The sequence below is a fragment of the Cryptomeria japonica genome, chromosome 2, assembly GCF_030272615.1.
Source record: "Cryptomeria japonica chromosome 2, Sugi_1.0, whole genome shotgun sequence".
Lineage (NCBI taxonomy): Eukaryota > Viridiplantae > Streptophyta > Pinopsida > Cupressales > Cupressaceae > Cryptomeria > Cryptomeria japonica.
The window spans coordinates 8,474,294-8,492,499 of NC_081406.1; the positions used below are offsets into that span (position 1 = coordinate 8,474,294).

General features: G+C 36.2%; 1 protein-coding gene across 1 annotated transcript; it reads left to right on the plus strand.

Annotated features, from left to right (window-relative positions):
- Nucleotides 1-1,103: 1,103 nt before the first annotated feature.
- Nucleotides 1,104-3,129, plus strand: LOC131053554 (cytochrome P450 71AU50). The gene is made up of 2 exons (XM_057988177.2): nucleotides 1,104-2,101; nucleotides 2,278-3,129. Exons 1-2 carry the CDS (start codon nucleotides 1,199-1,201, stop codon nucleotides 2,887-2,889), a joined length of 1,515 nt encoding a protein of 504 aa, XP_057844160.2. The 5' UTR covers nucleotides 1,104-1,198; the 3' UTR covers nucleotides 2,890-3,129.
- Nucleotides 3,130-18,206: the final 15,077 nt, after the last annotated feature.

Sequence of the window (18,206 nt, forward strand, 5' to 3'; positions counted from 1 at the left end):
ATAGTAATCCTAATAATATTCATATAATATTAATATTAACAATAACATTATACCCTAATTAACATGTTTATATTAAATTGAATAATATAATTATATATTGATTTATTTAAATTTTTAGATGTTGTGTTGTGTTCCTACTAATAGATATATATTAACTTTTAAGCTATATAAACTACTCAAATATATGGAGGTGTTTAATTTTTTTTAACTTTAATAAAAAAATATATAAAAAATATTTTATTATAAACCATTTAAAAAAATTATATTAATTTAAAAAAAAAAAAAAATCTTTAAGTGAAAATAAAATAGCTTATATATTTAATAATATATATAGAATAAGTGGAGACATATCCTTCTATTCTAAATCAATTGATCGTATTAATGTAAAATAAGCACCTCAAGAATGATATGTCTCGACTTATCCTATATACATTATTAAATATATATAAGCTAGTTTAACATTCACTTGAAATGACAAGGCAATCATCTTTCATTGCAAACAAAATGGTGGAAGCATAGGAAAAAAAGAGAAGTTATTGTCATACACAGCTAGCATTAGATGTGAATCTCAATATTTTTATTCTTTCTTTTTTACATAGAGAATTTTAGAATTTTCTCTTGTTGCTCATCATTCATTGGCTAGAAGATTTTTTTTGAGAATTTTAAATTAAAAAAGAATAAAACCCCAACAAAATTAAGACTTGCCAATCAAAAAAGAAAAGAAACAAATCTAGGAAAATTAAATTTTTAAGTTAGAATAGTGTAAAATTATAGAATAAATATTTAAATTTCTATTGACACGATTTTCAAAGTAGGATTAATTGCATTTTGTGTGAAATGAAAACATTAGTCTTTGCCTATAAGACATGGACTAATAACCATATACTAAAGTGATGAAAAATATTTAATATATATTGGCACGATTTTCAAAATAAGATCAATTGTATTTTGTGTGGAATGAAAACATGAATCGTTGCCTATAAGACAGGGACTAATAACTATATACTTAGTGATGAAAAAGTTTATAATTGATGTGATAGATGTGATGATTTTTATAAAGAAATTAATTACTATATTTACCAAGAACGTACCTATACCACAAATCTTGAATAGGAAGCATGTTATTAGGGTTGGTTTGTGGGTTTCAATTTCGTACTGATGCGATAATTGCGGATTTCCCCTTTCTCGCAGCAGCAGTATGGAATCGGTGAATGAGGCAATCACTCTTGGACTTGGGATCATCATCTTCTTCCTCCTGTATAAGCTGAGGAGCAATGGCAGGAAACTGAAGTTACCTCCTGGACCACGTCCATGGCCTGTCATAGGAAATCTCCATCTCTTGGGAAACCTTCCTCATCAGGCTCTGGCGGTTCTCGCAAAGAAATATGGACCCATTTTCTCCCTACGCTTGGGCTCCGTCCCCACCGTTGTGGTTTCTTCCCCTGCCATGGCAAAAGAGTTCCTCAAAACCCACGATTTGGCTTTCGCCAATAGAGCAGTATGTTCACATGGGAAATATACATGTTATAATCAACAAGATGTGGTGTTTGGCTTCTATGGAACGTACTGGAGGCATCTGAGAAAGCTTTGTACTGTGGAGCTGCTCTCAGCGAAGAGAAACGAGTCTTTCAGATTCGTGAGAGAGGAAGAGGCATCTGCCATGGTGGCCTCCATCTGGAAGGAAAGCGAGCGAGGAGCAAAGTGTGTGGATATGAAGAAGAGGCTCTCCAACCTTTCTCAAAATATCATTTGCCGAATGTTTTCCAGCAGAACGTACTCTGACGACGAATTGAATGGAGGGCAGGGTTTCACAGAAATGGTTAACGAGGTATTTGCTTTGGCCGGCGCATTTTGCGTTGGCGATTTCATCCCTTTTCTCGATTGGCTGGACTTGCAAGGATTCCATCGTCGCATGAAGGCTGTTCACAAGCTATTGGACAGATTTTCAGAGAAAGTAATCGATGAGCACATTAAACGCAGAATGGGAAAAGGAAACCCTAACGAAGAAGATCGTGTTCAAGACATGGTAGACGTGTTGCTTGACATGGCGGAAACGGAGGGCCAGATAATCTCACGAGTCCACATCAAATGCATCATCATAGTAAGTTCGAGATCAAGGCCTTCTTGGCTTTCACAAATCTGATTATATATAGTTTTAATATATAATGTAACACTATTTTGTAAATAGTAGTATATGAATATTCTGCTAATGACTAAGGCTGGAGGATATATCTATAGACTTGAGGACATGAACTCTTTGTCTGTGTGTGTGTGTAGGATATGTTGAGTGCAGGAACAGAAACATCTTCGACATTACTTGAATGGGCAATGAGTGAGCTGCTGAGGAATCCTGCAACGATGTCTCGAGCGCAGCAAGAGATCGAATCAGTAGTGGGCAGAGATCGCAGAGTAAAGGAGACTGACATTGTGAAGCTGGAGTATTTGCGATGTGTGGTGAAAGAAACTTTTCGACTACACCCGCCATTACCCCTGCTCATTCCACACGAGTCGATGGAAGGCTGTAGCGTGGAAGGATATTTCATTCCACCAAAGACAAGGCTGTTTGTGAATGTGTGGGCAATGGGAAGGGATGAAAACATTTGGAAAGATGCTCAGCAGTTTAAGCCAGAGCGGTTTATAGGCAGTAATACGGATGTAAAAGGTCAGGACTTCGATTTGCTGCCCTTCGGAACAGGAAGAAGGGGATGCCCTGGGATTTCCTCGGGTCTTTCGACTGTTGAGTTGGCACTTGCTCAGCTGCTTCATTGCTTTGATTGGACTGTGGAGGGTGAGGTGGATTTGGCTGAAGAGTTTGGATTGGCTATACCCAGAAAAAATCCACTGTTTGCCTGTCCTTCGTGGAGGCTCTCTGTTGATTGTCCTGCTTAAGAAACTATTTTCCGTGCTCCTTACGGCTATTGCATATTTAGTATTAGCGAATTCATAATGTACTCCAGTAAAGGGCAGTAGTAACTCTTTTCTACCGTCTTGACAAATACTTAGTGCTTTATCATGAGATAAAGCTGGTTGCCGCTTATATATTTATCTTCTGGTTCTTATCATCAGTTGTATGCATCAGTATTTATGTTTCTTCGACTTCAATATATAACTAATAAAAATTGTGTATTATCTACTCATCGATATCTATCAGCGATTGACAAGAAAATCCTCTAGAAGATGTCTACAATGTTTTGCATCAATTTTTCAGTTAGATATTATTCCAAGTAATAGGGCTTGGAAGCAGAAAGTGTATAGCACAAAGTGGTTTATTTAGTCAAAATATATATTGAAAAAAGATTTGTGGGGCATTATGTCATGAAAATTTTAGTGGCTAATATTTGTCAATTGGCTATTTTTTGAAATTTGGGAATCAAATTTGGCTAATAATTTCAATTTTTAAAGGGACCCAAATTGCCATATTTTTACAAATTTTTATTTTAATGTTATTTAAATCACCAAAGAATTTATTTTATTAATTTTTTTAACTCAAAGATTCACCACAATATTTGATACATTATTGTATTAGATTCACCAACATTTTATAATTTATTGTAGAAATCCAAATTAATTCACCAATAATATATCATAATTATTAATTTTTGATTACGGGAAAAACAAGTTTTGAAGGGATCCCGAAACCCTTTACAAAAGATCCTTAAAAGATAATAGCATTAAGAAACAAGAAAAGACATTCTGCCAAAAAACCAGCACAATTTTGGGCAAAAATCAGCATAAAAGCCCAACAGAACCAACAACATCCAACCATAAAAAAAAAGAAAAAAAGAAAAAAAAGAAAAAAGAAAAAAGAGAGACAAATTACTTAATGTTTTTAAGGGCATTAGTCAAATTTCCGCTATATCATAATTATTAGTTACTTTAGGGTTATATCAACAATCTTTTGTTTCCACCATTGATTTAAATCATAATCTAATGACCTTCATTGTATTTCATGAGGTAAAATGTACCTACAAGTTGTAATGCTTGTGGGGTTTGAAATTGCTTTTGAATTGTTGACTTCAATGAAAACCAATAGTCTAAAAGCAATTTTTGGCCCCATGACTATTACAAATTGTTTGTAAATTTTATCTCACAAAATAGAAAGAGGGCTATTAGATTATTTTAAGTTAATGGTAGAAACCAAATAAAGTATAGTTTAACCCTTAAACTCATTAATGATTTCAACCTTTATGCCTTTACTTTTTTATAAAAGATTATTTTTAAATGAAAGGAAATGCAATAGTAATTAATGCATACAATGATTATTTTCCAAGATTAGCCAATATTTTCTATCAAAAAAATTGATACAAACAAGTTCGGCAATAAAATTATTTCTTTTTTATAAAAAGAAAAGATTCACCAATAAACACTATTATTATTTTTAGAAAAAATTTAATATTCACCGAGATTTTATACAATTTTTTGAAAGGAGGTTTCTTCAAGTTATCACTGCATTATGCATTCAAAAAATTAATTGAGTTTTATTTTTATTTTTATTTTTTATTTTTATTTTTTTATTATAATTATGGTGGAATTAATCACAAACTACCTCCTCTATTATTTGTAGACATTTTATTTCTCGTTTCTTCCTAATGCCTTTTTATTTACTCAAACAGACAGTTTTGAAATACAATCATTTTAATACTTTTTATTTTGTAGCTGTCCTTAGTTTAGTTGAGCGTATATATAGAAAGGACAACAATTCTAAATGAAATATAAAATAGAAAAGAAGATTTTACACATTTTTATTGTAGCAATAGAAGTTTAATAGTAGAAAAAAAGGGTAGATTTTTAGAATGAATGAATGAGAAAAACAGGGGTAAAGAAAAATACTATTATAGCATCAATAGATAAAATCTTGAACAAGGGGTATTTATTTGTAGCATTTTTCTGAGAAAAAAGAAAGGGTAGCAACCCTATGTCTATTTGCAAGCATAAAAATTATATAAATATCAAATCATTCTCAATCCATTTGTATGTTTTGTCTCTTTATTTTTCTCTACTCTGTTTTACTTTGTCTTTCTCCTCTACCTCATTCCTTCAAATTAAAAGATTGAAATATTCTGTAATGTTAATTTGCAATTGAAGTATTTAATGTATGTACTATTATCTTCTTTATTTTAGAGTTATATTTGCAGGTGTGTATGTATATCTATCAAATTTGTTCATGTTATAGTTTTGACTTTATCTATTGATAATGTTAAGGCTTTACACTCAACAAGGCTTCATTTTTTCTTGGGCTTTTTATAATCTATTCAATGTCACAAAAAAATGATTTTTTTTTCTTTACTCTTTCAACTTTTGGTGATTCTATTCACTTGCAAAACTATAACTCCACAATCCTAGAACTTAGACACTCAATATCCAAGCCTAATGATGTATGTTCACCTAAATAAGAAGCCAACTGGGGGCGAAGTCAATAAGAAAGTAATAGACGAGATGAGATAAGATGAAAGATGAAATATTATTACCAATTGGGGGCGAAGTCAATTTGTGTGAGAATGCCCAAACATCCGTCACATTAGAACTGAGTAACGACTGAACATAAGCCTGGAACTTGCTAGGGTAGAGCTCAACGCCCTTCACCATGGCTTTCCTTAGTTTCTTTGCCTCCACTAGAGAGTCAATTTCTACTCTCTACACTTATGCTTTCTTCCACCATTTTTTATTCGATTTCCTTTGACACTTGTACCTATTTGCCTCATATTCTTTGTGCTGTTGCCACCATTTTATTAGCTTGATCAATATGGTTGGGCTGGTTAGATTTTCCATTCTTATAAATGTGTTGCTTGTAACCATAATAAGATGTATTTATCTTTTGTTACTTAACATTCAAATACACAAGAGGACTTAAAATCAAAGTATTATAATTAAAACTATTTCTAATAGAATCATCATCTTTTATTTTTAAATTAATATGATTATCTTTTGAGATAAAAATAATAAGTAAGACTATTGGTAGTGTTGATGGCCAAATTGAAACATATAATTAGTGTGAAGTTAAATTACATTTTTATAAAATGGTAATTGATCTTTCAATCGACTTCCAAGGTCCTAGGGATCATGTTACAATTATCTATCAAGTTGAGTGGTCAATATGGTCTATTTGTTCATGGGGCCTACAAGTGGTCTAAATCGAATTGGATCAATACCTAAATTAATCGTATTCTAGAAAAAGGTGTAAAGAAACAAAAAATATGAAACAAAGAATGCAAGAGAAAGTGGTGTGATACTTAAATTAATACCTTAATTTATCCACTATAAAAGATATCAGCTCAACTACAAATTCTAAGATCTATCATACATACAACCTTATACATTCATAGTGTAAGATTCAAAAGGAATTATAAGAATACATGCGTTACACCTTTATGTCCAATTACTATATTCATGCACAAGTTAAAGTAAATTCAAAATATTCACTTAGGAACATTTATCTCTTAAATAATATATAAATTAGATAAATTAATTTAAAATACCATACTGCATGCATGAAGAAAGATTTGAAAATGCAAAAACCATTTATTTGCTATTTCATTCCTCTCTCAAAATTTGATTGTAAAGACAACATAAGATACAATGGATTTACATAATGACCTTCAACTAATATAGAATGCTTAAACTAAAAATGAAAATTGAAATGCTATGAAAATTTAATTAGTATGGAGGCCCCCCTAGCCTAAATCTTCAACCTTTGAACCATTGTAAGCACTTGAGTTTTACATTTTATAGTATTGAGAGGAAAAAATATTCCCACCAAGAAGACATGTAGAATTGAGAGCTCAATCAACATGCAAGGAACTCCAAAAATAGACCTTCCATTTAAAATTCAATCTTATAAACTTGTAATGAAATAATTTTAGATAACAAATGTTTGCTGAAGATAGAAAGGTTACCCCATAATTGTAGGGGTACCATTTTACAATTAAATAATAAAGGGATAATTAGGAAGAATATTCACTTTTCAAAATGTAATGGTGTAAAAATGGTGAATGATAGATCAAGAGTAAAACTACCCTTTCCCTCAAAGAGAGATGAGAGTTTCACTATTGATTACCCTTCAAACACTTTTCACCATGTTACATTAGGAAGAGGAGAGGATAATTCACTAGATTTAATCTCTCCACATGAAGATGGTAGATTGAATTCTGAATGAATTGAGAATGTTAAGTTGATCCCCTCTTCCTTGTTTGAAATGGAAAGGAAATTGATTGAATTATGTAGTGCAAAAGTGATAAAGAACTAATTATAACTTGAGATTGGAATATGGGATGAAGCTGTGCACCTGGATCTGGCAGTAATATGTCAAGACGAAGTCACCCTAGGAATTTGAGGAAAAGTTGCCTGGATCGTGGCGGGAATGTACATGGTCCTCTGAAAAATCCGCGAAACGAAAAAAGGGTTTTTCTACCTCTGCAAATGGAGCCCAAATCTGAAAGTACAGCTACGCACCTACAACCTACATACAGAAAAGAGAGGAAAATGGGTTGGGATTGGAGGTTTACCTTTAGGTCAAACCCTAGTTTTAGAATTAACCAAGTAATGAAAGAAAGTACTTGTAGGTAGTTGTAAATGAAAGACTGAATTGTAAATCACCTCAAGGGAGGTTGTGATAGCAATGTTGATAGAGATTCTTGTATGGGATTGAATGTTGAAATCAATCTTCTCTTCAATGATTGAATCCTTCACTCGAATGCAACACCTAGCCTTGAAGGGAGACTTGAGAATGCTCAATGCTGGAAAAGAATGCTTGAATCTATCCAAATTTGACCTATCCAACTTATGTAAATGAGAGGATGAATGCCCCCTTAAATACATGTTAGTGGATCTAATTTTCATCACGGGCCATCATTGGGGGAGTTTCCTACCCGATGCACAACCAATAATGCAACCCTAGAAAGGGTCTTGCCCCAAAAATAGGGTAGGGACAAGGGCGCCACACCCTTGTCCAAGGGGGGACAGTGGTGCCACGTCCCTATCCTATCCCTTTCTCTAGGGAAGAGTGCAAATGGGGTGATGCAGAGGCCAAGGAAGAAGTTGTTTATGAAGTCTGAGCAATCTCTGGCCTCCGATCAGGCTAGAGGATTCGAACTCGCGTGCGTGAGGACCCTAATGCAATCAAAAATTGCTAGGGTCTCAATTTTATGACACTACGCAAAATTATCTCATTAGTTGTCTAGTTTCTTATTGGTACTTATATTTTGCAAAATTGGAAATGCACTAGTTTACTACATCCTTATATAGCCCATTTGCCCATTCCAACCTAGAGCTTGATTTTCAAAACCCTTGGGAACTATTTTAATAAAGTTGTCCAATTTGTGGAGGCCTTTGTTAACTTCTTTTAGACTCACTTTGAGGTATATATTTCTATCTAACATATCCTCATTTGATCCTTGATCAATGTTATAATCTCTTTATACCTATTCCTTCTAGACTACCTCTATAACATCTAGAGTGTCTAGCCTATAATTATTCATCAAAAGGAAATTAGGATCTGTTAATCGCATAATTTTTTTTCCACAATTTATATAATTAGGAATACAACTCCTTGTGTGTTTTAAAAATATGCATGATCATGTCCTATGTTTAATAATCAATTCAATCTTGAATGATAAAATATTAATGCTTTTCTCCACAAAATTGATATTTTTATCACCCGAAATATTTTCATTCCTTAATTTCATTGGGTCCATGTCACACAATTCTTTGAGAAGCTTAAGGTTTTCAACACACTTCTCGTCCTTGATTATCATCAGACTTTTCATAATACTAATACCTTATAGTCAATATTCACTAACATCACCAACACACTTAGTAGTACAACTATCTAAGAATCTAACATTTTATTTGATAGCATATATAGGGAGTTTCCTACTTGTTTAACTATCAAAATAAGAGTTTTTGGTGTCAACACTTGTTGAGTAATAGGAGTGTTTCAATCTTTGATGAACCTTTTCATTTTTGCTAATTGTTCCTACAAATATTCTTCATTCTATTTATCTTTATGCATTTGAGAGACTATGGTTTCTATAGTTGACACATAAGAAGCTATTTATTTCCTCTTGGCTTGTTTTTATAGGTTGAATTATATGATAGTTGATATCGTGTAATCCAAAGTTCCCTTTCATCTTTATCAACCATTGGTGTAACAATTTTTGTAATATTTTCCCCAAGTCATTTAGTCTTGTGGAGTAAAGGGTCCTAGGCTTCTTCCTTGGTTTGACCTTTTCATCTCCACATTCATGAGTTATAAGCTCAAGGGCTTACCAACAAGATTTTTCCTCTTTTCTAGATCAAGTTTCAATTAGTTGGGTTTCAAGGAAGGTGTTTGTAGTCTCTACTACTCAATACCATTCTTGTCTAAACCCACATTTTCCCCTATTGGTGTTTCAGCTCCAACTTATTTCTCAAGATCTTTTAGTGGTGTCTTAGTAGTCACAATAGGTTTCTTGTCTTCATTTCCTACCAAGTGAATCAATTATTGATTCTCTTCATAAGTTAGCACATGTTCATCTTGATTAGTAGTCTCCAAAGGAACTTTCATTTTTATTCTTCTTCATCTCCTTTATTAGTCAACTATAATTCATATGCTTCTTTATCAAAATCTTCTATGTTGACCTTTGAATTCATTAACTCTATGTAATATTGATCCAAGGTTAATTCTTTAAGTATCCTAGGTTCTATATCCACTTGATCATTTTATTTACTTGCTTGTCTCAAAGCTGTAGAATTAACTTTTGTTGATTTGAGTCTTGTGGAGGTGATTGTTTACTATTTTTGGTGGGGGAGGAGGAAAATTGACCTCTTCTATAGTTTGTCCTTGATCTTGACATTGTTCTAATTCCTCCCATTCTCAAAGAACTAGATATCAATTTATGCCATTAGTGGTATGACTTGGGCCATAGGAACTACACTTACACAAAAGTTATCCCAACTTTTGTAGGTTTAAAAAAAAACTCTTTTAAATTCTTGACTCGCCTCATTGACAATGTATCTGGGGTCTTCAAACTCTTTCTTCTTTGTTTTTTATTTTGTTCATTTCTTCTAATAATCTTGTGGATTACATGATGAATATTCTCTTGTATCTACTTTTTCTTCTCCTTGTCCTTATTTGAGAGCTCTTTATCCTAATCTTAATATCCAAGACTTATTGCTATCATTCATTTTCATAAAGATATAATCAATTGAAACTTCCTCCTTTTTAGACAAATTTATGGGGTCCACATGGACTTAGTAGCAATCTTGTTTTTGATAAAGATAAACGGGTTTTACATGGACCTGAAACCAAAAATTTTACAAAAGCTGGTCATCAGCCAAATAAACAGAAACCAACAACAAAACAGGGGAGCACCCCAGAACAACAAAACAGGGGAACACCCCAGAACAGAGATGAAAGCAAAAGAGACACAGACAACAAAACAAAAACACTCAAATAAGAGAGTGCAACAACTCCTTATTCTTCTAGATGGTAATCTTATTCATTTCCTCCAGTTATTCCATAATGAATCTGGAGGTGCCCTTATTGTTGCTCCTTCTTCTGGTCCTGGAACTAGGGCCTATGGTTTTGTTGCCTCTAGCACCAATGTATTCACCTCCAAGATCTTTCTTAGGTTCACTGTGAATGGATCTATACTCCGCAACCATAACATTGATCTTTTCGAGTCCCTCCATACTAATATTCATGGCCTCCTTTCTTATCTTGACCAGATTCTTGAGGTTTTTCTTTATCTCCGCCATAGACTATTCCACCTTTTCAATTCTTTGTTCATGGTTGCATTTCATAACCTCAACATCTTGGGAGAGCTTCTAGGTCATAATCATGAGCTTCTCAATTTTGCTAGGCTTTGGCGAAGTTGTGAAGATATCTAGTATCTCCTTAACCCCCACTTTGAGGGTATCAATTTCTCTCTCCACCCACTTCCAGCAGCTCTCCTAGCTTCTGGTCACTTCCATCACCAGGTTCATCAGAGTACCATTCCTCTGTAACCCACTATCCGCTTCTTTAGGCATGGTCCCCTACTTTTCCTTTAGGATGTTAATATGAATGTCTAGTTTAATTTCCTGGTCCAAAGTCTTCGGACCATAGTCCTTAGCCACAAGCTTCTTCTTTTTAGAAAAAGGCTCGACCTTAGAAATCAGCTTGCTGGTAGATTTATATTTGCTAGCCACCCATCTAGGGGGATTATTACTGTTAAATGTACCAGGGGTGACCATCATCTCACTTTCTTCCACTGGCTTATAATCAGGGTCATCAAAAGCAATGGCACCCCCACTATCCTCCAAATCCATTTCCGAGTCAGAGACTTCCTGAATATTAGTATGTTGGCCTTTCTCAGATAGAGAGTGCACAACTTCAAGGATCTTAGCGTTCTCCATGATGAGAAAAATAAGCTCTTCATGGAGAATAGGATTATTTGGATTCTCCATATGTTTTTCAAGACTATTCTCTAAAGAGGAGGCCAGATAGAAAGGAATAGAAATAATTTTACCATGCCTAAAATGGTTCAAAATGGTAAAATGGTAGGAAAAGATACTGGCATATCTGCCATCAAGCGTAATATACCTCATGATGAACTCAGCCATGTCTGCCTAGGGAGCCATAAGATCTTTCCTGTTGTAGCTGCCATCAACCATTTTGTTAACTCTTGAGTGCTCCATGTCTTTGTCAAAAAAATTCGCCAAGTCTTCCTCCCTGGTTTTCCTATCTCTATAGAACCTTCTGTCATTCATCGCCAGACTAGTAATCATCACCACCAGGGTTTCGTCCAGCTGGTAATCAGCACCATAAGCCCTCAGAACCCCTTTCTTCCACCCGTTGACAAAGGTTTCCGTGAGTAGAGGAGAAGGGCCATGGAGGCTTTCCAAGAAGGGGACAATTCCCCCATCAACAATTTCCTACCACACCTCCTTGTTTTTCTTCCATTTCTCAAAAGTAGGCGCTTCTTTCCTATTCTTGTCCCCACCCATAATGATCTGGGTCGCCAAACAACAGGAAATGGGCCACACCAGAGAAGTCCCCGAAGTCTTCGAATAGTAGCAGGAAATGGGCCACACCAGAAAAGTCTGTGAATAGTAGCAGTAATGGGCCACACAATTAGACAGAAAATATAGGCACAAGGGAAGTTTCTAGATCTTTGGATAGAGAAAACAAAAAGCAACCATTTCCCCAACAAGTCAATCAAATCATGATTAAAACTCATTGATTACCTCAAGTGGATGGAATCATCACAAGCCAGATCGCACGAGTTTTTTGGGAATGAATCCCTACCGCTCCACCATTTAGCCAGCACATGGCCCACTACCATATTGGCTAGTAGATCTGTCACTTTGTTTCCTTCCCAAAAGACGTGTGAAATTTTGAATTCTTCCAACTCATTTATTATATCTCGACAATCCTTGATCAGATTAGTAATCATCCAACTACGATCCGTGCGCCCATTCGGACAATTGACAGTGTATAGTGAGTTAGACTCCAACTAGACTTTTCTAAAACCTTCTCTTTTAGCCATGTGTAACCCAATGTGGGCAGCACTGGCCTTCACAAAGTGGTTGGACTGGGTTCCCAGAGGGAGTGCCACCACAGAAACCAACAAACCCATATGATTCCTATCCCTCCCCCACACCTGACTAGCTCAGGATTCCCTTTAGTTGCCCCATCCACATTGATTTTGATCCATCCCATAGGGGGGGGATGCCAAAGAACATTTTTTCTACATTGCTTTGTTTTGTGCACTGGAATGGCAATATACCAATCAATTTTCTACCGTTTGATAGTATCCCATTCCTCATGGAGAGTAGGGAGGGGATGGTCATTCTTTCTACTGGGGCAAGAGTGTAGAAAATTCTCCTTGGTAGAATTATGAATTCTAGTAGCCACAACAAGTGTAGAAGACTCCAAATCTATAAAGACTATTGTTTCTTTCTTTCCAAATGTTGGTAAAAATGGTGTCTCAACCTTGCATTTATGCGAGGTTACTATTTATAGTAAGTTTTCATTTGAGCATGAAATGGTGCGAAACTCTCTCTGAAGCTTCTGGTTGGCTAGATAAGCATTCCGGTAAAGTTGCGTTGCAAGGTTACAGCTAGTTTTGAAGATATTAAAGTTTTCATCTTGGAGGGGTGCGATAAAATGTTTAAATTTAATTTTGGGGGCTTTAGAGGCTCTGAAATGCCCTGAAAAGTGGTCGTAACTGGTGCAATGGGTTACGAGGTGATAGAGCACTTCGTGAGCTTTCCGGCGCTTCAAACGGTTCGTCAATCGGACACCCGGTTCTCAAGTTATGGCCTTCGGAAGTTTGTACTCCAGAAATAGGAAAAATAATTTGTATCGGATACATAAATGAGCTGTAAAAGGGAGTGACACGTGTTGATGTGTGCTTTAACATGTCATAGGGCATCTAGAAGGGAGATAAGGTCGGCTACACCTTATTGGGTAGTTTTAGCCCATGGTTTTGTAATACCGTTTGACGGTTTCCTGTATTGTATCTCCTATTTATGAGGTGTGTGAGATAGAGGTTGCGTGTAAGAGTCTTATGGCTATTGAGTTGCCTCTGAATCTCTGATTAGTGGTACTCCTGCGAAGAGCTTGCTCTGCAAGTATGTTGTAATCTATTTTGATTGCTGAATAAAATATTGAGCTGCTTTTGGAGTGTGGGGTTTTTCTCTCGAAAGGGTTTTCCCCACGTAAATCACTGTGTTGTGGTATGAATGCTATTATATCTATTTCTATTTTCTGTAATTGTTGTAACGATCTAAAAAAGTTTTGCATTACCCTCTTCTCAAGGTTAGTGTAGGAAGTTGTTTCCACTATTTAACTTCCTTACAAGTGGTATCAGAGTCTGATCACCTTTGGTTTCAATTATGGGCAGTTGGGTTTTTTGAACTAATCCAGATTTGAGTGGGAGCTTGTGCAAAAGACACTATTTGATCTTATTGCAGGAATATTCAGATGGCGAGTTCGTCAGGGAGAATAGAGGTGGAGAAATTTAATGGAAGTAATTTTGAGATGTGGAAGCTGAAGATGGAAGATCTGCTAATAGATCGAGATCTTTGAGATGCTGTTGATGCGAATGTCCAAAGGCCCTCAGATCCTACTGCGGCAGCTCAGTATGATGTTATGGACCGAAAAGCCAAGGGTCTAATCAGACTGTGCCTGGCAGAATCTGTTCTAATCAATGTCCATGAAGAGAACTCTGCAAAGAAGCTATGGACTAAGCTTGGTGAGATGTATCAAGTGAAATCTTTATTTCAAATTTTCTTAAGAAAGAAATTGTATTCCTTGAAGATGGAAGAGGGTGGACGAATTGCAGACCACCTGGAAGCATTCAATATGTTGGTGGCTCAATTAGTATCCGTCGGTGTTAAGATGGACGAGGAGGAGAAATGTCAGATCTTGCTTTGTTCTTTCCCTGATTCGTGGGATTCTCTTGTTATGGCTATTGGTAGTACTTCTGTTTTTTTGAAATCTGAAGACATGGTGGGTGCCCTACTCGGTGAAGAGATGCGAAGGAAGGTATCCATCAGTTCAAAGGAAGCCCTAACCGTTCGTGGAAGACCTAAGGAGAAAGACAAGAAGAATGAGAAGCGCGACAAGTCCAAATCCAAAGGGAGATCGAAATCTCTTGGAAAGTCCAAAGTCATTTGCTGGAACTGTGGTAAACCGGGTCACATCCATAAGGATTGCAAAGAAGAAAAGAAGAAGAAGAAAAAGAAAAGGTTCGATTCTGATTCTGAGTTCGACAAGGAAGATGGTGATACATTTATTGCGGCTTTGGCGACTCATGCAGGTAATGATGCCTAGCTAATCGACTCAGGTGCATCTTTTCATATGACTTCCAATAGAGATTGGTTTTCTGAATATGAAGGATTTAATGGAGGTAAGGTGTACTTGGGTGATGATTCACCTCTAGACATTGTTGGTCGAGGTAAAGTTAGAATCAGCTTTTCTGATGGTAGAATAAAAATGATTAATGGTGTGCTGCATATCTCTGGATTAAAACGAAACCTGTTATCTGTGAGCAAACTGATAGATGCAGGTGTGGAGGTAGTCTTTTCTGAAGCAGGATGTAAGATGATTAAGGGTGCTATGGTAGTTGCTAGAGGTGTCAGGTTTGGCACTTTGTATAAGCTTGAAGCATACACTGTTGAGTGTAATAGCATTTCTGTAAAAAGTAAATCTCTGGATACTTCACTGGAAGATTTGAAGGTTTCACCTTCAGCAGATGGAAATGGTTTTTGGGTACCTAAGGGTTCTCTTTCATCTGAAGCAAAGTTACCTGCAGAGAAGACTATGTTATGGCACCAGAGACTTGGCCACATTGGAGAAAAGGGTCTAAGGACCTTGAAAAATAAAAACCTTGTTGAAGGTTTGAATGATTGTAATCTTGACTTTGATTTCTGTGAGCATTGCATTTATGGAAAACAAAACCGCGTTCAGTTTTACTCGAGTTCTCATAAAACTTATGGTGTTTTAGATCTTATCCATTCTGATGTGTTTGGTCCAGTAGATGTCTCTTCGATTGGAAAATCCACATATTATGTTTCATTTATTGATGATTTTAGTAGAAGGACATGGGTTTATTTTCTAAAGAGCAAATCTGAGGTTTTTAGTCGTTTTAAAGAATTTAAAGCAATGGTTGAGTTGCAGACTGGAAAGAAAATAAAATGTTTGAGAACTGATAATGGCCGTGAGTTTTGCTCTAATGATTTTGATAGATTCTGTAAAGACTGTGGAATTAACAGGCAGAAGACAACTCCGTATTCTCCACAGCAGAATGGAGTTGCAGAAAGAATGAATAGGACACTAATGGAGAAGGCTAGGAGTATGTTGAGTGGTGCTGGTCTCGAACAAAAGTTTTGGGCTGAAGCTGTTGCCACTGCTTGCTACCTGATTAATAGGTCTCCTACATCAGCTCTTGTTGATAAAACGCCTATGGAAGCATGGTTAGGTCACAAGCCTTCATTGAGACATCTTAGAGTTTTTGGTTGCGAGGCATATGCACATGTGCCAAAGGAGAAGCGAACAAAGTTGGAGAAGAAGGCTGTGAAATGTATCTTCATCGGGTATAGTTATGGTGTGTAAGGATACAAGCTTTGGGACCCTCTTGTACAAAAGGTAATTCACAGTAGAAGTGTTATTTTTAGAGAAATTAAGTCTCCTTCTGTTACATTGCAGCTAGAATAGACTAAAAAAGAAGATGTGATTCAACTTCCTTCTATACCTGAAAGAGTTGAATCGAGACCCCTAGATAGGCAAGAAGTTGAGGAGAGCTCGTCTAGCTCTGAATCTTTAGAAGAGGAGGAAGAACCTCCAACTCAGCTTGTTCGAAGGTCTACAAGACATAGACAACCACCTGAAAGGTATTCACCAAATGATTGGAGATGTATTTTTGCTTTGAATACTAGTGTGGATGAACTGAAATCTGTAGAAGAGGCATTAGGTATGAATGATGCAGAATCTTGGAAGATTGCTATGGAGGAAGAAATGGCAGCTTTGAAAAAGAATGATACATGGGATCTTGTACCATTGCCTGAAGGACGAAAACCTGTTGGTTGTAAATGGGTGTTCAAGAAAAAGATTGGTTCAGATGGAAGCATTGAGAAGTATAAAGCAAGGTTGGTTGCAAAAGGCTACTCTCAGGTTGAGGGTGTTGATTACGGTGAGAGATTTTCTCCTGTTGCAAAAATGACGTCCATTAGATTTTTTCTTTCTATTGCTACTGCTTATGATTTAGAGGTTGAGCAAATGGATGTGAAAACTGCTTTCCTTCATGGTGATTTGGAAGAAGATATTTATATGACACAGCCGGAGCACTATGTGGTGAAAGGCAAAAGTAATTTGGTTTGTAAGTTGAAGAAATCTTTGTATGGCCTCAAACAAAGTCCTAGGGTGTGGTACCAGAAATTTGATACATATGTGTTGAGTTTGGGATTTGAACGTTCTAAATCAGATCACTGTGTTTATTATAAATCTGATGGTGATCATTTCTTATTCATTGCATTGTATGTTGATGATATGTTATTCATTGGTAAAGGGAAAGGTATGATTTCAGAACTGAAGTCTCAGCTCGCTGCTAAATTTGAAATGAAAGATCTTGGTGCAGCAAAGCACATTCTTGGGATGGAAATTAGAAGAGATAGGGTGAACAGAAACCTATGGCTAGGCTAGAGTAAGTATGTGAATTCAGTGTTACAGAGGTTCAACATGCAGAATTGTAGACCATTGAGTGTTCCTTTTATAGTTGGAACGAAACTATCTGTTTTAGATTGTCCTACATCCCCATTGGAGATGGAAGACATGAGCAGAGTGCCTTACCAAAGTGCGGTTGGAAGCTTGATGTATGTTATGGTCTGTACTAGACCAGACATTGCCCAAGCAGTGGGCGTACTTTCTAGATATATGTCTAATCCTGGTAGAGTTCATTGGGATGTAGTCAAAAGAGTCAAAAGAGTCTTCAGATATTTGAAGGGTACTTCAGAGTATTCTTTGTGTTATCATGGTAATTCAGTTGGAGACATAACTTGCCTTGATATCCATGGTTATGTGGATTCAGATTGGGCAGGTGATATTGATAGCAGAAGATCCACCAATGCTTATGTGTTTACTTTGTTTGGTGGTGCAATTAGTTGGATGAGTAAGCGACAGGCTATGGTTGCTTTATCCACTACTGAAGCAGAGTATATTGCAGCTACTCATGCTTGTAAAGAGGCCATTTGGCTTAAGAGACTATGTTCGGATATTGGAATAAAACAAGGTACAGTGACAGTTTACTGTGACAGTCAGAGTGCAATTAGCCTAGCTAAGAACCCGACATTTCATGCCCGGACCAAACATATTGATGTTCAGTATCATTTTGTTAGAGATATGGTCGAAGATGGTAGGGTGAAGCTGGTTAAGGTGGAAACTTTGATGAATGTTGCAGATGCTTTAAGTAAGGCTGTGAGCACAGAGAAGTTCAGATGGTGTTCAGAGTCTATGGGCCTTATGGCCCCTAGCAATTGATTCATTGTGTTGACATTCCATTCCGCTCCTGCAAGGTGTTTGACAAGTGGGAGATTTGTTGGGAAAAATGGTGTTTCAACCTTGCATTTATGCGAGGTTACTATTTATAGTAAGTTTTCATTTGAGCACGAAATGGTGCGAAACTCTCCCTGAAGCTTCTGGTTGGCTAGATAAGCATTCCGGTAAAGTTGCGTCGCAAGGTCACAAC